This window comes from Nuphar pumila, chromosome 4 (assembly GCF_984573655.1).
Source record: "Nuphar pumila chromosome 4, dmNupPumi1.hap1.1, whole genome shotgun sequence".
Classification (NCBI taxonomy): Eukaryota; Viridiplantae; Streptophyta; class Magnoliopsida; order Nymphaeales; family Nymphaeaceae; genus Nuphar; species Nuphar pumila.
Genome location: NC_143252.1, coordinates 139,721,561 through 139,742,611, shown reverse-complemented (window position 1 = coordinate 139,742,611; position 21,051 = coordinate 139,721,561). Strand labels below are relative to the sequence as shown.

Here is a 21,051-nt window from a genome sequence, read left to right as displayed (position 1 = left end):
GTGTCCGAATTTTATGATGGGCTTGACTTTTAAAATTTATAAAACTTGTCGCTCCTAATTCTTCTATTAAGTACGGTGAGTGCGATCACTGCGATGGCAAAGCAATAATTGATTTTTTTTATTTCCTCTCTCTCTCTCTCTCTTCCGGAAGAAAGGAAGTAGAAGAGAGACGGATGTGCGTATCTTTCTCTTCGTAGTGAGACGAATTCGGGAAATAGAGGGAAAAAGTGAGAAAATATGTGGTTCTAGGGTTTTGGTTCAAATCGCAATTAGGGTTTTGTGAATTGTGATCCTTGGCAGTGAGAATTTTGTTATGGAGAGGATCGAGTGAGTGGCGGAGAAGGAGTGTTGTTTCGGCAAAACAGATCCGTATCAGATGTTTATCGATCGGTTATGTTGCTTCGGTGCTAATTATTCTCAGGTATGGCCCCTCGCCTGAATCCTTGTTCTTGTTTTTTCTCTCTGATCTCGATCTCTCGGAGTCGTCCTCTTTGTGATTACGCGTTGGTTGATTTGTGGTTGTGTGTTTTGGAATTGTTTAAGGTTGAATTGTCGAAGATTTGTGGGTTTTGTGCTTTTTTGTTTTTAAGTTAAGAATTTTGCGGATTTTGGAGTGGATTTGAGTGTTGGTGGGCGTTTTAAGTGTTGATTGTGGAATTTTGATTACCTTCTTTTCGGGGTATCTTAATTGGCTTTTGTGATATGTTTATTATTCACTCGACTCTTTGATTTCTCAAAAAGGTGAAAGCTTGCTTGATGGAACGTCGTTTTTGTTTTTTGGGATGAAATGGAGTAATCATTAACTTTCAGGAAATTTTACTTGTTTTATAGTGTTTATTGGTTGGACAATTTGTGATTTGGGGCGGGTTTGAGTGTTGATGGGCGTTTTGTGAATTAATTGAGTAGAACTTGATTTCTTTTGGTAGTTCTGAATTGAGTTTTTTTTTTTGTGATTTTTGAGTGTTAGTAGGGATTGAATTGTGGGGTTTAGTGGTTTAGACTTTGGGGGTGAAGTTGGATTTTGTGTGTTTCAGTTGGTAGGAGTTGGGTCTTCATGTAACTGGGGTAAAGGGAAAAATCAACAAGGTCCTTTCAAGGTTACATATGGATTCAGCTTGGTGAAAGGCAAAGCCAGTCATCCCATGGAGGATTATCATGTCGCGAAGTTTGTTCAAGTAGACAGACACGAACTTGGGTTGTTTGCGATCTACGATGGGCATTTGGGCCATAGCGTTCCGGCATATCTGCAGAAGCATCTGTTTAACAATATACTCAAGGAGGTAGGGTCGTGATTTCGTAGATGGAATGTGCATGGTGTGGATGTAATGTTTGTAGGTGTGATTCGTTCGTTGGTTGACATTTGCTTTGCAGGAAGAATTTTGGTCTCAACCACGGCAATCCATCTTGAGAGCTTATGAGAGGACGGACCAGGCTATTCTGACTCATAGTCCGGATTTGGGGAGAGGTGGATCCACGGCGGTTACTGCCATTATTATAGATGGACAGAAGCTTTGGATTGCCAATGTTGGTGACTCAAGAGCAGTCCTTTGTAGAAGTGGAACTGCGGTGCAGCTGACAACTGACCATGAGCCTAATACTGAACGTGGGAGCATCGAGACAAAGGGTGGATTTGTTTCAAATATGCCAGGTGCTACTAGATTCTATTTTTACTCACCTAGTTCATCTCTAATCTTGGCGAACTAGAGAGGCTATACGAATTTGAATTATTTTAGGACAAGCAGGACGGTAGCGAAAACATTTAAGAATGAAAAACCTGAAAATTTATTAAAATCATTTCAATTGAAGTTGCTCGATGCTTGTTTTCTTTTATTGGGTGCTTGAAGCATTTGCTCATCATATAAATGAAACTATTAGCATATTGAAAAGGTACATTTACTGAAGCCTGAAAATGTGCATGGTCTATTTTACTAATCTAGGAAAATGCATTTATCTTTCTTACACTATTTCTGTAACATAGTTGAAGCATTGCATGACTTACAGAGTAGTTTCTTTATTTGGGCCTGGCAGGGGGGACGAAAATGACAGTAAATTAAGGAAGTGAAGTCATTGTACAGACACTGAATATTTTTTAACATGTCTTTACCACTCATCCAAAAATGTCAATCATTTAAAGGGCATAACAATGTGGATTAGTGATTATGGTCCCAAAGAGTCTGGATGCCGGGGGCCCAGACCATCAAGTTTCAATCATGATTCAGAGTTCGGACTGATCATTGATATTTAAATGATCTTTCTGTTAAAAGTAGAAGCTGTTGAAAATACAATCTCTGTTCCTTCTGTAAAAATCAACATGTGATCCTTAATATCAAGATGATGATACCTGTGACTCATTGACTCGTTTACTCAGCCCCGCTCGTCCATTTACTGGGTTAACCCAATGGACTTGGGAACCAGCAAGACCAAGTGAGACTTAGTGGAGTCATAGTGTGACTCACTGAGTCAACTGGAGTCAAACTGTGACTCAGCTGAGTCACAGTATGACTCCACTGAGTCAACCTGGGTTTTGTTGGCTATATATATATATATGAACTTTTGTACCAAAAACAATGTTACCTCCAATTATAGCCCCTCTGGGACATAAAATATATCTCTTCTCACCACCCCCATAGTGTATGAAACAAATGTATGCATTATATCTATATATATCTTCAATCTCAATCTCTCCCCCGGATGAACCATATAGCCAAGAGAAACCATAAACCAGAATGAAAGAGCTCGCCCCACCCATGAGTAAATATTTCATAGTGGCCTCATTAGACCACACATCTCTCTTGGTATATCCAGATAATAGGTAGGAGCATAAACTGAAACATTCTGGAGCTACAAAGACGGGTCTGATTAGGATGTTGCTTCTTTCTTAATAAAGATCTTTCCCAGTCATGAATAACAGGGATATCTATTAAAGAGCCTGATGTGGGTTCTATTCACTCTTGGATCTAATGAATCTGATTCTTTCAATGACATCACTTCTTCCTATTCCTTCTTAATTTTCTGTTGCTTACCTGGCTACTTGAATAGCAGAAACCTAAGCTACTTCACTCGACTCCTACCTTGGGTCACGAGCTCAGCTCTATTCAGCTCAGAAGTCACAAAACTCTCTTCATTTACTCCAACAGTGAATTCAAAGCCTACGAACAAATGTTCCTCCATCAGTTCCTTTACTCTCTCACTTGAGCACTTTCTACTAGTGAATTCATTTAAAGACAAGGCTTCTCTTTGAAAGAATTCACTGTAATCTTTTCAAGTCGATCACCATTGAGTTCAATTTATTCTAGTTTGCTTCAAAGGCCCTTTCCCTTGGGGCTTCATTTCTTTCCCTCCTTTTGGGAGCTAGTTCAATGGCTGCTCGATTTCTTTCCCTGTCACTTGGTGTGGGATTGTTTTCAATAAAGTCGATAATTTCTGGGGAAAAATAAGATGCTGAGTTTTTTGGGTTCTCTACTTCTTTCATCTTGAATCAAGCGATTTCCCAGTGTCCCCTACTGATCTGGCTCCACCAGCGAAAACTGTACTATATATATATATATATATATATATATATATATATATATATATATATATATATATATATATATATATATATATATATATATATATATATATATATATATATATATGGGATAGCATTTGCAACCCTCGTGGGTGGGTAAGGAACCCCCTAGTTGGAACTCATAGGAGGAGGTTATTTTGTCCAAATCTGACTCCATGGATGTGTTCCACATGATCAAAATAGTAGGAATCGACCCTTGGGTCGTAGTTTCTCAACGTAAAAATATGTTTTTTGAGGTTTGAAAAATTGGTATATTGTAGGCCATTGATTTTTCAACCCTCGCAAAATCTGACATATACATCAACATGGTCCAAATGCCAGTTTTCTACTAAACCTAACATGTAGATCACATCTGGAAGGTCAGATGTGTAAAAATACTAAAGAAAATAAGAATATTCGGGTCCCTTACCCACGAGGGTAGCAATCATTACACCATATATATAATTTATTTGTCAAGTCTTCTTAAATTATGATGTAATTGATATTCTTAATGTGTGAAGTTTAATGCTTGTTTTTGTTGATTTTTTCTTTTGATTGCTGACCTTGATAGTTATTTGTGATGTATATCAAACAATATATAGTTACACACTAGCTTAGTTCGATTTCTTATTAATGAATAAGTAAATGTATCTTAGCTGTAGCTTACCATCATGTTATTTGACTTATTTTTGAATATTACAAGCAATCATTTCATGCTCTAGTTTTTTTGCTATTTATGATAATGAATGCATTGTTCTTACATAAATTTAAAAGTTAACAAATTCTGGCCAGGTCACCAAGTTGGCCCACCTGAATCATGAGACAACCCTTGACAATCAATTCCTGAATCACTGGGTTTCCGAACACTGCACGGAATCATCATCAGTCTTCATTGGTGTTCTTAAAGTATGTTAGATATAGTTATCTTTCTATTATCTTATCCCAGTATGGATTGGGTTTGCAACACTAGATCATCACGTTATGTAGATCAATGTTGCATCTCAAATTCAATTTCTCAGGCTTTTGTGTGATGCAGATGTAATACCTCAAATCATAATTTGGATTCACTTTCAAATCTCTGGGTCAAACCACATTAGCTTGATAGAACTTTTATGTGTAGTTGCAGGCTCAAGGGAAGATTATAGAAGTTGGGAACTATCTGGTCCTTTATCCATTTTTTATGCTATGTATTCTTGTTATTCAAACACAATTTACTGTATTAATTGAGAATGGCTGTTGCACATGCCTCTTTATATTGTAGAATTATTTAAAGGTAAAAGTTGCACTATAGGAAGTTATTTGTGACGAGTAAGTCATGCAAAAGGTGAGTATTCTTCCATATATATATGGTTAGGAGAGCAAGCCATGCATCTGGATGGTCCATACGTGATGGATGTTACATATGGTCTGCTTTGAGGATAGCAAAGACTCAATGCTCTATTTTCCAAACTTGATATAGGGTGAGGCTGTAGGAAGGGCTTAGCAATCTAGTAATGATCTAATAGCATAGACTTGGTCAATTCTTTGTTTCACATTCGACATCTCTAATTATATCTAGGCGACAGGAATGTTAGTTGTGCTATTGACAAGGGCCTGAGGGAGAAAGTCAGCCTGTATGTTGCATTGTTCGATCTTGCAACTAAGGGGTATGGGTTAGCACTTTGCTCCTTTTCTATTTGCTAGTCTATTTGTCATCCTATATGTCTGGAATCTACAAAATGAATAGGTTGATAAAAGAGTTTGACGTTATTTTTTTTATTGATATAAAAAAATAGAAATGACTGTATCATACACAATATTAGCCTAATAACAACTACATCAGTTACAAAATAATGTTAGCCTAATAATAAATCTTGGGCATCATAGTTAGTACAATTTGATGCTGCATAAGGCTAGATGTGGGAGTGATTCTGGTCCAGATGGTTGTGTGCTGAGTGACTCAACTTATCTGAGAAGGAACACACATGTGCACACAGTCCGACACATGTAAGTAACACTATCACTGTGTGGAGCATCATGACATTATATAGTTATTTGATCAGATCCAATCTAACATCTCATATTTAATGAATTTCAAACTTAGCCACAAATGAAAATTCATAAATGATGGTTCTCCACACAGATGGAAACCTACTTGTCATCATACTTTTTCCATGTTTGGAAAAGAAAGATGGATACAGGTGGGTTGCTGTGTATGGGGGTAACCATAAATAACGGTTATGTGTGATTTACGTTTATAGGGATTTGAACATTATAATTAAATCATCAGATTGAATATGATCAAATGATCCATATAACATCTTAGATGTCCATGTACAGTTACTTGCATCTTTCCATTTTCTCTCTCGCTCTACGCACACACACACACACACACATACACACTAGAAGACAATCACATTATTTTGAAAGAAAATGCAGAAAAATATTCAACTTACCCCTAGATAATGCCATGTCTTTTAATGCCTTTTCACCTTTTCTACTCTACTGCCTGTTAAATACATATTAGTTTTAATAAAAGAAGAAATAGAAAAGGTAATTATTACCTATACTATATTTTGTATAGTTCTGTTATGTCGCTCTCAATATCTTTACATATTTATCAAAAAATAATTACCACATTGCATTACATTAATTATGTTTCTATTTGAAAAGAAATTAAGCACATCCTACTTGGTCTTACTAAATCTTTCCCTTAAAATTATGGAAATTTCCTGTAACTCTCTCTCCTTTGAACCCTTCCTCACATTGAATAAAAATGATCTCTGTATTGCTATACTCTTTAATCCTTGTTAAGAAACAAAATATGCCTAGATTCTCCCAGATCTCTCTCTCTCTCTCTCTATATATATATATATATATATATATATATATATACACACACACACACACACACACACACGTGGACACTGACTAACTCTTAATTGAAAGAATTACCACGTTATTCTTTAGATTGGGTGCGAGAGAGAGAGAGAAGTCCCTTCTAACCAATTTAGGAATGGACCGCAACAAACCATATTAGTTTCTTACTATTTTATCATATGATTTATAAATCAGACCTACAGATGTGATCTCTATAGCTTATTTAGTGGAAAAAATGTAATTTGAGTAGTTTTTTTTTATGTTCAAACAGGTTTTTTAAGAAATTAAAAATCAATGGCCCATATTGCACCAAAAATTTACAATGAAAGATCAGGTTTTTCTTTGAAATGATTCTATATAAAATATATTCTCTAGTAAACTTGCGGTCATAAACACATCTACTGCTCAGATCAAGTGAAAAACATCTGCAACTACAATTCTTCAATTGGTCCATTATGCTTCTTTTTCAACTTGGTATATGTGTGAGCTTTTGTAATTTTTTCTATAAAAGCTTGAAAGCTTATTTTAGTATTACTGATTATATAATATGTTATTTATATATGTATGTGGTACTGTGCTTCTGTGAAAGGTGGATAATATGATTTTTTTGTATATATATATATATATATATTCTGATTATGCAATAAATAAACTGTGTGTGTGTGTTGCAATCAATTTTTCTATGAAAGGCTGAAGACATGTTTTGTTGATTATACTGAATATGTTATGAATAATTGAAGATATATACATTTTTCATGTGTAATTGTGTACTTATTTGATGAAAATATTACCAAAAGAATTAACATATTTTATGTATATATTTTTATTTTTGAATTGGGGTACCATTTAGACCGACTAGTCCTGCCTAGTCCTTGACTAGTCTTTGTAGGGGTCTGCCAACTAGACACCACCTAGCGCATTTGACTACATAGGGTGGCTTTCCCTCTATTGTTGTCGTGCTTTATCATGGCCGAAAACTTGTAATTGATTGACATTTTATGTGTAGGTGGAATTTTGACCTGATCTTAGGCCCTTACCCTATGTATAAACCTACAGAGGAAGTCTTTGATTTTTGGGGCACTGGATTCTCACACGTGGTTTTAGACTTATTTTTTGGCCAATTAGATCTCACTTGACTGCATCATTCCTATGTAGGTTTTGCTGGAAACTGAAGGTCCATCATGTATGGTGTCACCTCGTCCATTTCTTGCCAAGACAGTGCCAAATGTAGGAAAGCAACACACACACACACACACACACACACACACACGTACATGCATGCATACACATAAAAATGTTAAGAATTCTTTTAAAAAATATGTAGATTTCATATAATAGATTATTCCATGCATGTATCCACTTGTCATTCTTTCCCAACTATGTAGTTCCCTTCATATGCACAGGTCTTTATGTATATACGGCCGTCATTCTATGCACAAATTGCCAATGGAACTAGTTTTAAATTCAAAACATAGATATTTGAACAAGAGATGGATGGTCATGGAGAACAACATGTTTTTCTTTCGATCAAACACTCTTTTTGGTCGTGCCAAATTGAAGAACTTGTCCACTGTCTTTTTTAGTTCTTTTAGTTTTTGTATTTTATATTTGTATGCTTTTCAGCCTTATTTTGTACTTTAGTTTCCTTTTTTGTATATTTTTTCAGGTTAGTTGTCTCTCTTCTGTTGCATATGTACTCTGTACTTTTTAAGGGAACAGATTCATATTCTTTCCCTATTATGCTTTGCATCTCAATTTGGTTGTGGTTTCTTGCCAATTCATGCTTCTAACTAAAGATCATGGTTGAGTACTCATCAAACCTGTGCAACTATGAGTTATACGGTACGTCACATTGTAGGCGATCTGTTTCTCAACAAGTTGAGATGGTTAAGATTCAATGTTGGTTGGCCTGGTTGATTCCACACCTCCTGGACATCCTAGATAGATAAGCTTGTGATCTGTTTCATATATCATGTTGCATAGATGTTCTGTTCCTTAACTGAACCTCATTAAAACCCAGTTTAGGATTCTTAATGGCCCTGTTTTGAGTTCAATTTAAGATGGCTTGTGTCAAAATGAATGTTGTATGTATTGTAATGTATCGTACGATGCATATAGTTACTATGAGAAATATTGATACGATATGCACTCGTATTGCAATTCATCATATTTGTATCGTATGTTTCATATGATACGGGGTGTATCATACAATACAGGGTAGACACACTGGAAAAATGGCTGAATCGCAATTTTTCAGTTTTGAGTTTTAAAGACTTCTTGATAGCCGACTCCCTCATTTGTGTAGAAGCCATTAGAGAAGTATCCCCGCACCCTAGGACTCGTGATAGTGATTTAAGGGCCGATCTGTGCGCAATGAAGAGGGTTTTTACTTTTTGCTAAAGTAAAAGTGCATTTTCACCATTTTTTTCATTGAAGGAAGTGAGTTAAGATAAAAAAATCTTTATTATGAGTAAAATTACAAAGCTACCCTCCAAAAATGTTTTGCCTTGGGGGGCGTTGCCCCCCTACAACCCCCCGCCAACTTACTGTGAAGTTGGATCTGTAAAAATTAAAGATTTATATCAAGGCAGAAATCAGACTCCACACTCCAATAAAGATGACATCAGATAATCCATCATGGCAATAGAGCACTCAAGTAATGAGTGAAAACAGATTAAAAATCGAGTGCAACTATTGCCATAATATTTTTGTTTGTGTAATATGAAAGTACGAGTCTTGTGACATGTTCTTAATTGCAAGATATTTAGTATTTTACATTGTTCTTGTAAGGTAGTTGATGTTTGATGATGTCTTATCCATCTCATAGACATAAATGCTTCATATGTGATTTTATGGTTGCATTTTGTGAATTTCATCATTGTTTCGTGTGTTATGAATTTTTAGAATTTTTGCTATTTTTTTATTTTCTTGATTTTTTATAATTTTTATAATTTTTTTTTTCAAAATTTATGTTTTTTTACAATACAATACGATATGATACACATCTTATTTTGGGCCTGACCGATAAGAGTTACAATATGATACTTCCAACCTTGGTCAAAACCAAGTCATCTCACTCTGCTGCAGCTTATCTCTTTCACTTTTAGTTCTTTTTTAATCGGAGAAACTGTCCCTGCTGTAATTACAGTCGCTGTCTTGGCAGCGTAAAACTCTGATGGCTTACCCCTTGCCCTCGGATGTTTCACTTTTAGTTGAGATGCATACTTAACTGAGAACATGAATGTGTCAACTAGATAGGTCTGCTGTTGTGTAGAGCTAATCAAGATGTTTGGAAATGGGTATTTACATGCCCTTACTGAAAATCAAGGATAGTCAATTTGTGAAAGTCTTGGTGCAGTGAGCCAAGTTTTTTTTACCAAGCCTGTCAATCTTCTGTCAAACTGTATTCATAATGCATATTCTTGTCCAATCCACCATTTCATAGTCAACCTATAAAACAGATATCACAATTGTACAGGGCTCATTGGCATGATTTGGAAGGCCCCAAAGATAAAACGAATCCTTGGGACAAAATATTGTGCAGTTTGTGATATGCATCCTGGATACCCAGGAGATGATTTTGTAACTTTTATTAACAGTTGACTGCCGTTTCTGCTTCCGTCTCCCCTCTTCCACTCCCTTCTCAGGAGAAAGAGAAATATGTTCAGGTGGATCTTTGAGATACTAAGGTTTGCATAGTGGGCATTATAAGGAGATTTACTTGCTACCTTTCCTTCTGAAGCACGGCATTGAATTGTATTGATCAAGCTTAGTGTCACAGCAAGTATTTTCAAACTTAAAAAGTTGCAATGTTGCCTTGGTTATGATTCAAATCTTGAAATAGGCCAAACAAAATTATATGGATCCATTTATGTGCAAGATCGATACTCCTTGCATAACCTGACTCTCTTGCAATGCTTCAGAACTCTAGCATATAAATTAATTGGAAATAGGTATTTGTGTGCCCTCTTATCCAGTTCATGTTTCTGTATCATCGTTTGGTTACATGGAGGATGTTCAACTTCAAGTTTTTGCCAACTTGTCTTAGATATTTTGTCTTCTGATAACAGGTGATGTACCCAGAGTTAATGGTCAACTTGCTGTTTCTCGTGCTTTTGGAGATAAGAGCCTCAAATTGCATTTAAGATCAGATCCTGATATACAGAATGTGGATATCAACAGTAGTATTGAATTTCTCATTCTTGCAAGTGACGGTCTGTGGAAGGTTGTTTTCCTTCTCCATGTGCACTCTTGATCTTTTTCATGTTGGAAAGAATATTGTCTTAAATACTCTTTTCCTTTTCAAATCTGAATTAGGTGATGAGTAATCAGGAGGTGGTTGATTTTGCCCGAAAGATCAAGGATCCCATGGTGGCAGCGAAGCGATTAACTGCCGAAGCAGTGAATAAAGAAAGTAAAGATGATATATCTTGTATTGTTCTACGATTCAGATCACTATAAGGTAATCCTCTCCGAGAATCTCAGTTATCGTGAAATTTGATTGTATTTGAGGCCATCATAATGGAAATCACCATTCATACCATTATGATTCCTATGCCATGGGAATCTCTTATCCGCAGATAACATCCCATGACATTTTCCTGTAAAGTTTCAGCCTTTCCTGTTTTTTGCTGTTTGGAAATTCTATGATTTCTTTTATTAGAGTTGCAACGTGTACTAGTGTACTCTTTCTACGTGCTCTATTCAAATGACTGAGAATTGCAGAGTTTGTGGTTATACACGATACGAGGGAATGGCTTCTCAATTATCATTGTGAATGAAGTTTCAGGGATCCGTTTTGTAAGAAGTCTATAACTTTAGGACCTAAATCATCAATTTCTTTATTCAAGAACTCTCTCTCTCTCTCTCTCTCTCTCTCTCTCTCTCTTTTAGTTGACACTGACAAGTTAAATGATCATTTTTTAACCATGGCCCTTGGGGGTATGGTAGTGTTTGTGTCTGTGATATTCTAGCCAATATACAACATCATCAGCATCACCTATGCCAGAAGCAGTTGCAGAACCTGTATTAATTTTTCAAAATTTCAAAAAATTCATAAAGACAAAAATGCACACACACGTGTTAAAGCTTAGAACAATATCCTGTTATCCATATTATCGCAAACTTCTACGCAAAAAAGACTGGTTTCTACTCACATCAGGTAATATTTTGTAGTTGCTCTTATAGGTACATGGTTACTGATGGAAGTATGATGGTTTTGCAAAGCAAGCATAAGCGCATCATAGGGGGTTTGGTGATTTCGCAAGAGGATTCGACCATAACCTTGGTTGATAATTGTGAAACCAGGATGCTTTAAAATTCATGATAAACGGTGAATGTAAAGGGATGTGGACTTCTTATGTTTCCCTGCATGGTCCAATGTGTGCTTTGGCTTTGTGTACAACCTCAGCAACAGCAAAAACAATAATGTGCTATCATTTACTGTCATTGTGGTCATCATCATCATCATCAGAACAAACATGGGAGAAACATAATTAATACTCTCAAGTTTAGAGAATGAGTCAGGTTTAGGGCGTGTTTGAATCTCTGTCTTGGTGCCATCCTGTGTTTAATACGGACCAGTTGGTTCATGCTCCTTTGTATTTAACATGGGTGGGAGGGAACCAGTGAGAGGTCCTGGACAAACACTACCTAGTGTGTCTAGTGAGTCAAACGCCCCAATAAGGAACGAGTCTTTTACCATCACAAAGACTTCTAATGAACAAGATAATGGTTTTCATTATTTTTTGAAGTGATAGAACCCAAACCGGAACCCGGTTAATACTTATATGGGTGTGTCTGGGTCGGACCTGACCCGACCCATTTACACCGCTACTCTTATCCTTGTATGTCTACAATCCATTTATTCAAAGAGTGCACCCTTAGTGCATATCTGTGGTCGGTTAAACATGATTGCTTCACTCTTAATTCTTTTAAGATTCAGATGTATTTGGTTAATGAAAGGATACAGTGAGATACTATAGCTGCTCTACATTTATCTGTTGTTGAATGAACAAGCGTGCCAAAGGTCATTTGACAGTAAACCTTGAAAAATGTCATTTGATGCTATACTATTGTGAATAATATAAAGCTTAGCTTATTCAGACTCTGGGAGAGTGAGTTTTTGCAGAGATTTCTCGGGAAGCTATCTCATCTCACATTTTCTATGCCTTTCTACCATAATTTGGGACGGAAGATCAGTTTGGTCTCCACTTAACACCAAAAAACAAGGGGTGCCACGGAGAACATACCTCTTAAACAACTTGGTGCCTTGGTTGTGAATTGCATGACCGTTGTGCCACTGGAATATACCATCTCTTCAACAATAGGCTAACAAGTGGATTTCTTATGCCACCTTTGAAAGATGTAGTAAAAATGCTGCAAAATGAAAAATCCTTATGAACTTTTTCTGACCCTTTCAAACTAGGTTTTTGAGAGTTTTTCTAAAAAGTACACTTTTTAATAAGAAATATTCTTCCATTCCTACCAAGAGAATTTATTTTTAGTCACCACCACCCATTCTCGACCTCTCTCCTTCCCCTTGCTGTCTGACCTCTCTCCTATCTTCCACTTCTCTCTCTCATGGCTCGCATCTCTGGTGATGACACAGCCTTCATCCGGCGAACTCTGGCGGTGGTGGTGAGTTTATGGATGAGGAGGCTGTGTAAAAAAAAAGGGTGAAGGAAAAAAAAAACTAAGGAGGTACCACTTCCTCCTCTCTCATTTTTTCACATTTTCCTATGAGAGTTTTTCTCATGCTATGCAAACAATTGAAAAGTTTGCTTTTGAAAAACTTCTCATATTAAAAACTCTGGTAGGCAACTGGCTTCCAAACATACCCTTTTAAGCTTGTCAACTTGCTCAAATTTTGAAGGACGAATCATTCAATGGGACTTTAATCGGATGATGCCATCACAGTAGAAAGTTGGAACCAGAGATGCCCTTGGTTAACTGAAATCAGTTTCTCTTCCATGCATAGCTTCCTCTTTCTTTTTCTTTTTCTTTTTCTTCCTGTATAGCTAGGGAATAACCATGGTTTTTGTCTGCTGAGGAACAATGGGTCAACCCACGTCCTGTTCGCAGAATCCATCGGTGCAAAACTCAAGCCCTTCTTGGGACACTAGGCTCAGCTTGGGTCTTGCAACGAAGGACAAACACTAACTAACTCATGCAGTCCCTTCAACTTGGTTAAGAAGCCTTTGTGGGTCATGAGCAGATCTATTATAACATTCACTAATGGATTCATTTACTTCCAAAAGCTCAGAAACACCAGTCAAGCCAGTTCCATCACGGGCGCATGATACGCTATATACTATAGAAGATACTAGTGGTGAAAAACTGATCAGATGTGGGGCTGAATTGTGTTCGATCTGAAATTAAAATTTTCCTCATTAAATGCATGTATAAAAAAGATGCGATAATATTTTGTATTTTTTTTCTCTAAATAACTTTAGGTTTTTAGTTGCATGCTTTGACTTTAAAATATATTATGATGTATTAATGAAAATGTATCTCTATTCACGTGATTTGTTATGAAAAAATAGTTTCAGAACATTTCTAGACGAATGTTTTTAATAAAAGCATTAAAAAACAACAAATATGCTATTTTAAATATTCATTATGTATATGAATAAATTTTTCAACATAAAACCTCGTTTACCTATAACCGGGCCTATTGGGCGGGCAATGAAATGAATTTTTTGGGTTTGCATTGTGCTTATTGTGACATAAGATGCATGGACGAATCATGGAGGCGGTTTGATGCATGAATTTCGACATTGATCCAAGAATGTTAAATTTTTTTAATAGAGTAATGTATTCATTTTAGCAACGTATATTTTGACACTATTTAAGGGTCGTCACATGTGCTTGCCTTGGCACTTCTATTGTTCCTAGCCCTGGATGAGATACTCTTTATTACACACTTAATTTTATATCTTACATTTAATTTTATTTTTTGTTATAACTGAAATTTTGGTTTAAAGTTTTAAACCTCATTTATCAGGCTCGGCCATATGGCTGGGCTGTTCTCTCTCTCTCTCTCTCTCTCTCTCTCTCTCTCTCTATATATATATATATATATATATATATATATAGGTAGGTAGGTAGGTGCTTAATGCATATGTGCCAAACCTGTGCTTAATCGTGCTAACCGTTCATCATGTGCGTTGATAGACGTTCAATGCACAAAAACAAAAAAAAAAACACTAAACAACGACAAAACACACAAAAAAAATCCTTTAGCGATTTTGAAGTGCTGCTAAAGGGTCACAGGGATGCGCACAGCATTACAAATTTCTAATATCGCATGCTTCGCATGCATCCCTGCGACTCTTTAGCGGCAGTTTTGAGTGCCACTAAAGGATTGTTTTGAGCGTTTTGACTTTGTTTAGCATTTTTTTGATGCAATTTTTTTGCGTGCTGATCATACATCAATGAGCGTGATGGATTGTCAGCTTTATTAAGCATGGGTTCAGCACCTATGCATTAAACACCTACCCATCACACACTCATATATATATATATATATATATATATATATATATATATATATATATATATATATATAAAGTCTTCTAAAGGTCTAATTAAACCATTTTGATTGGAAAAATAAAAAAGCTTAGGATATTTGCTTAATTTGAACTTAGAGACATATTCTATATGTTTTTTTTTAATAGAAAACATGCTTTCACCCTTTCAAACACATCCAAGTTGGCCAACTTAATTAGGCTACCAAGCCCTTGGTTGTTGGGACAAAGAAATTCAAACACGATTTCACTTCTTCAACTCCCAAATTTGGCTGTTTGTGGAGTTCATTTATGTGAGCACTGGGTTTCCTCTGTGTGGCAGTGGGACCCCCTCATATGCGGTAATTGGACCCACTCATACTGAGGCAGCGCGTCATCAACCTTGCTGGCACCTTTGACATTCGGTGTGTCCCTAGCTTAGGTGGGCCACGGGAGTGCAGGGTGGTGGTGGGTCCCACTTGAGGTTTTCCTCGCATCGACGAAGGTGCCTTCCTCATCATAAAAAATAAAGACATTTTCATCACACTCCCTCATCCTTGCCAAAAGACCGATCCCCATGAATTCCAATCTTAACCATTGGTTTCTGAAAACAACGGCTTAGATTAGTCAGCCATTGATAGACATAACAGCAAAGATAACATCTCTGCACAAAGGGGCCATAGACTTTTCTCACATGTATTGTAGTCCTCAATCCCTATCGCCCTTGTCTCTACTATGTTTGTTATGTTAACTAATTATCAAATAATGTGACAATTATCTAAACTATAAAGAATAATAAACTGTAGTCTTTTAGTAAATCCTAAATTTGGTGACCTATATTAGAGTTTGTCAGTGTACCAATAGAGAGTAATTATATCAGGACTTGGTCCAACCTATGCATCTGGACGGCTAGACTAGGTTTAGTCTATATTTGAGATGAGAATGGACTAATCCTAGCCGTCGGCTGGACAGCTAGGATCAACATATGATGGATCTCATCATAAGTCGTACAATGAGATTTTATGTTCATACCAACTCTGTTTAGTCACAAACATCACTAGGGGGAGTTTGTTATTAGGGGTGACCATCGGACTGGCCCGACCCAGTTATAATCGGCCTCCTTGGGCCGGGCCCTTTAGGCCTGACCTATTTAATGAACTGAGTCTGTCCGGCCTTGTGCATTTTGCACATGGGTCCGACCCGATTCAGGTGCGGTTAAGCAATCGAACCTAGCTGCATTTTGCAGCCTGAGTCTGACCCAAAACGGGCTGGGTACCCAACAGCCCATCCGGCACCCGACCTGATGACCACCTCTATTTGTTACGCTCCACCTCCTAAATCTTACAAGGGTGCTTGTCACCCCTGGTAAGAAAAAGGCCTTATCTTTCCTAGGAAGTGAATGGCCCCTAAGAATTTGAAAATGTTGTTCGCATAAAATATTCAAAATTATAAAAAAAAAATCTTATTGTGACTCGATGTCAAAGTCTCACCTATTTCCAATATATCGTATTATGCTACCATGGTATTATTGTGTTTTTTATGTTCTTTATTTTTAAATAATATACATGCCATATTGTTTTTATATTTTAATTATAGATATATGTCAAAGTCTCACCTATTTCCAATATATCTTATTATGCTACCATGGTATTATTGTGTTTTTTTTTTATGTTTGCTTTCGTTAGAAGCATGTCATCTTATCAATTCCCAGCGCGAGGAATGAATTAATTCACTACTGAAACTCTTACTGACCTTTACAAGTCAATGGAACGTGAATCATTGTTTCAATGAGAAAAACACGAGAATTTCGGGTGAGGCAACCCCATCATCTGTTTGCATAAATGAAGTTCCCCTAAAGGGAGAGACACAACTAAGACAGGGAAAGAAAGTGTTTTTCAACAAGGCAAAAAGAGGCTTCGTTCTAGCGTTGTGGTACAAAGCATGCCCAATGGTAAGGGGGTGATAAACTCAACTCTCAGAGATTGGGAATTGACTCCAACGAAATGAGCTCAACAACAAGAATCTCTCAGAGTATGTTCGGAGAGGTGTTCAACTCAGCCAGGTATGGATGCCTCAACATCCTGCTTTTCAAATTTCGATTCATAAGTAATGGAGTTACGTCGGTCCCAACCGAAATCAATAGTTTTACGATCGAATCCAACGTACGCAGCGTAAGCAGCGAAAACCAATGGATAAGCAGAAGATGTTGGAGAGGCCCCTCGTCATTCATGACTTTTGCTTTGACCCACTACCCATGAGGAAGATCGGAGTCCCCATTAGATCGAGATCGGGGTTCTCCTCCTACTATTTTATATGATCGATCGAGTAGAGCATGTGCACACCCAGGCGTTTATCATGGGCTTAGCAGTGGGCTTGCTTGGAAGCGTGAAGTGAGAGATCGGATCGGACGCCCATGGTTATACCGGCTACACACTTTCTCTTCTTGGTTTCTCAATCCGACCACATCAAGTTAACCTCTAGTGAAAAAATATAACATTTTTATTTTTTCAGTTTGTTTGCACATCTGACCTTTCAAATGTGATCTATATATTAAATTTTGTTGAAACTGACCTTTGGATTTTTTTTTTTTTTTTTACTAATGTCAGGTTTTACAAGGGTTGAAAAATCAACAGCCTACAATGTGCTAAATTTTCAAACGTCAAAGAAAAATATTTTTACATAAAAAAAAACTATGTTCTAAGTATCGATTCATGCTATTTTGACCATGATGAAGTAGGGGTGGCAATCGGGTCGGGTTGTCGGGTTGGCGGGTCGGGTTGGCGTGTCAGCATACCTCAACCCGAACCCGACCCGTTTAATAAACGGGTAACCAGACAGGACCCGCCAACCCATTTAATAAATGGGTTGGGTCGGGTAAACAGGTTTTCAGGTTGGCGGGTCGGGTTGGCGGGTTGACCCACCCGCCTAACCCGTTTATTAAACGGGTCAGCCGGGTTGGCATACCCCCAACCCGAACCCGACCTGTTTAATAAATGGGTTACGCGGGTCGACCCGTTTATTAAACGGGTTGGCTTAAGCCCAACCCGAACCCGCCTAAGAGGCGGGTTGGCGGGTCGTGTCAGAAATTGCCACCCCTACGATGAAGACATCCATAGGGTGGTCAGATATGGTCAAAATAAGCTTTTCTTATCCAACTCGAGGGTTCCTTACCCACGAGCTAGCCTTTCCAAATGTGATGATCTAAAGATCAATATACTTTAATGATAAATAAAAAATATTAAGCTCAAAAAATGAGAAAGGAAGGTAAGGTACAAATTAAGACCCCCCTATTTCATAAGCCATCAATACTATGGTTGGCATATAAGACCAACAATATATTCTAATTGTTGGATGATAAAAAAAGTAACACCCTTGTACTACTCCAAGATAGATTATTAGCATAATGACAAATATCAGTGATTTTTTGAAAAATATAGATATTTTGGTCTCTATTTTAAATAGCCAAAATATCATAATATTATTGTTTAAATAAAAATATTATGATTTTTTTACTTTTTTACTAAGCCACAAAAATTATTTTATATTTGTTCTTGTATGCATATTTTTTTCTTAAAATTTATTTATTTTTTTATCAATATTTTACATACAAGGTACGAGAAAAAACAAGCAAACGATTTCTCACAAGAATCTGGCTGTCTTTATTTTTTCCATCTTGAATTTTTCTCACTCAGAAATTACATCTGATAGAAAAAGAGCTTGTTTTTAATTTACAGAGACCAACAATTGGCGTTCTTCGAACATTAATCAGGTGCAGTTTTAATTATGCCTTAAAATTAATCCTGTTATTTTTAATTATGGCAAAAAAGTTTGGAACATTTTTAATTATGCCAAAAGGTTAGGTGCTACGTTGAACATATCTCGTTAGAAAAAAAAAGTCTTTTGGAGGAGATCCATGGAGTCGTCCGACGCGCTAGCAATTAACTACTTTTTATTATTTTCTTGAAGCCCGTACTCTTTCTTGAGATGAAGGATGAAGACGCTAGGAAGCTTCCCTGTCAGACGTGTTGCAGAAGGAAGAAAGATAGGGATTTGGGGATATGAAGAAGTGATGGATATCTCTTTACATTCGGACGTCGGCGACTACGATTCCGGCGTCCGGAAACCGGCCACGGCGGCGTTTTACGACGGGGATCGGCCAGCCGGGTCAAGCCATCTCCGGGCTCCCCTGCAGAACCTCTCGATCCTCCAAGGGAAGATGAACGCCGACCGTCGGATCCTCGACCGGGGACCCCCCGTGATGAGCAGGGAGCAGATGGCGGCGATCTCGTCGGAGATCGACTCGGCGATCCACGGTATCATCTCTAACGGATCGGTTCTCCTCGCGTTCTGCAGGCAAGGGCTTAGTCAAACGCCCTCCTTTCCGCCGGATGTGAAGGTTCCGGCGATCTCTGTTCCTCCGCCGCCGCCGAACGGCGGCGGAATCGCCGGGGGGTTCGATATCGTGGAGATCGACGCGGTGGAGCTGCTGGCGGAGCACGCCCACTTCTGCGAGATCTGCGGGAAGGGGTTCAAGAGGGACGCGAACCTCCGGATGCACATGCGCGCCCACGGGAACCAGTACAAGACGCAGGAGGCGCTCGCGAAGCCGGTGCCGGCGGTGGCGGAGGAGGCTGGGAGGGTTCGGTTCTCGTGCCCCTTCGCCGGGTGCGGTCGGAACCAGCGGCACGCGAGGTTCCGGCCGCTCAAGTCGGCCATCTGCGTCAAGAAACACTTCAGGCGGAGCCACTGCCCCAAGATGTACTCGTGCAACAAGTGCAATCGGAAGACGTTCTCCGTCCTCGCAGACCTCAAGAGCCATCTCAAGCACTGCGAAAGGCCGCGGTGGGCGTGCTCGTGCGGTACGACCTTCTTCAGGAAGGACAAGCTCTTCGGGCACATGGCTCTCTTCGATGGACACATGCCGGCCGTGGAGGAGAGGAAAAAGGAGGCCAAGGATGTGCGGCCGGAGGCATCCGGGAGCGGAATCATCGGAGGGACGATGGTGCAGGAACTGGCGGCCATCGACGAGAGCTATTTTGAGGGTTTGCTGGATGATTTCTTTGGCTCAGATATGGAGATGGGGTTAGGGTTTTCGGATATAGTGCCCGTGGATGGCGATGTATTCAGGGAACTTTTCTAGGTTCTTTTCTCCGGCTTCTCTTTTCTTTTTATTGATAGAAAATAATAATTAATCGTTGGCATTAAAACAGAATGAATCAGTACATGTGCATGGTAGTTAAAAAAAAAAGAGTCCAAACACTGAAATCATCCACCTGTGGATCCAAAATAGGTCTGAATCTGGTCATTTGAATCAGCATTTTTGATGAAGCTCCCACTGAATCATGAATGATGCACATACTTTTGCATTTAGTGCACCACATACAAGAAAATTCAATCATTAAATAAGTGAGCTTTGGTCTCCTCTTCAATCCCGCATATTTGTTCGATAAATGAAATCATCTGGTTTTCAAAATTGGACATGTTTTAATTTTTCTCTGAAGCAAAAGGCAGGCAAATGAAAACCCCTCAAAGGTAGGCCTTCTCCCTAAATGGTGTAGTGTGGGAGGGGACTAATGGCCGCTGGACATAGGGCTCTATAGCTGGACTTCACCGATAACCTTCATCAGGTGATAACCTCCAACTTAATTCGTCATCTCTATCTCTGAATGTCGGGCTGAAAAAGAGATATAAAAGCTTGGTATTCACAGTCAGCCTCAGCAGAGGGGAGTTCATCGGAAGTCAGGACCATCTTGCACCTTCCGGCCAAATGGTAGCGACAATAGGGTTAGAACCAGCCACAACTCCAAATAAATTCGAGAACCTATGCCTTACAGGTTGTTGATCTACCCAAATATCCCACCAAAAACTTGTAGAGCTTTTATCTCCCAACTCTACTTTGATGTACTTTAAGAAAACCGATAGAACAATGCAGAGCCCCTTCTAAAAGCCAGAACCAGTCTTTCACTTTTGAGTCATATATCCATTGCCAATAACCAACCTTGCAAACCATAATTTTTTCCTAAGGCACTTTGCTACCATGTTATCTTCTGTGCATATGATCCATCACCATTTGATTATAAACACTGCATTAAAATGATGGAGGTCTCTAATGCCAAGTCCCCACACTCCAAAGGC

The 21,051-nt window shown here is 38.2% G+C and overlaps 2 protein-coding genes across 3 annotated transcripts; both read left to right on the top strand.

The window, feature by feature from the left end:
- The first annotated feature begins 200 nt into the window (after window positions 1-200).
- On the top strand, window positions 201-11,854 carry LOC149841310 (putative protein phosphatase 2C 10). Of its 2 annotated transcripts, XM_090003755.1 has the most exons (6): window positions 201-421; window positions 1,035-1,280; window positions 1,372-1,648; window positions 10,480-10,634; window positions 10,727-10,871; window positions 11,597-11,854. In XM_090003755.1, exons 1-5 carry the CDS (start codon window positions 377-379, stop codon window positions 10,868-10,870), a joined length of 867 nt encoding a protein of 288 aa, XP_089859881.1. In that variant the 5' UTR covers window positions 201-376; the 3' UTR covers window position 10,871; window positions 11,597-11,854. The 2 variants fall into 2 exon arrangements, with proteins under 2 accessions (XP_089859881.1, XP_089859880.1); XM_090003754.1 differs by lacking the exon at window positions 11,597-11,854 and having other exon boundaries at window positions 203-421; window positions 10,727-11,261.
- A 6,969-nt stretch (window positions 11,855-18,823) lies between these two features.
- Window positions 18,824-20,125, top strand: LOC149841309 (uncharacterized). Its single transcript, XM_090004750.1, has one exon. It carries the CDS (start codon window positions 18,908-18,910, stop codon window positions 20,054-20,056), a length of 1,149 nt encoding a protein of 382 aa, XP_089860876.1. The 5' UTR covers window positions 18,824-18,907; the 3' UTR covers window positions 20,057-20,125.
- The last annotated feature ends 926 nt before the right edge of the window (window positions 20,126-21,051 follow it).

What these genes read in the sequence shown, in the direction of transcription:
- LOC149841310 (XM_090003755.1), top strand. Translation starts at nt 377, where the DNA reads ATGTTTATCGATCGGTTATGTTGCTTCGGTGCTAATTATTCTCAG. An exon ending in TTAACAATATACTCAAGGAG is followed by an intron (nt 1,281 to 1,371) that starts GTAGGGTCGTGA and finishes TTTGCTTTGCAG; the next exon opens with GAAGAATTTTGGTCTCAACC. An exon ending in CAAGTGACGGTCTGTGGAAG is followed by an intron (nt 10,635 to 10,726) that starts GTTGTTTTCCTT and finishes AATCTGAATTAG; the next exon opens with GTGATGAGTAATCAGGAGGT.
- LOC149841309 (XM_090004750.1), top strand. Translation starts at nt 18,908, where the DNA reads ATGAAGACGCTAGGAAGCTTCCCTGTCAGACGTGTTGCAGAAGGAAGA.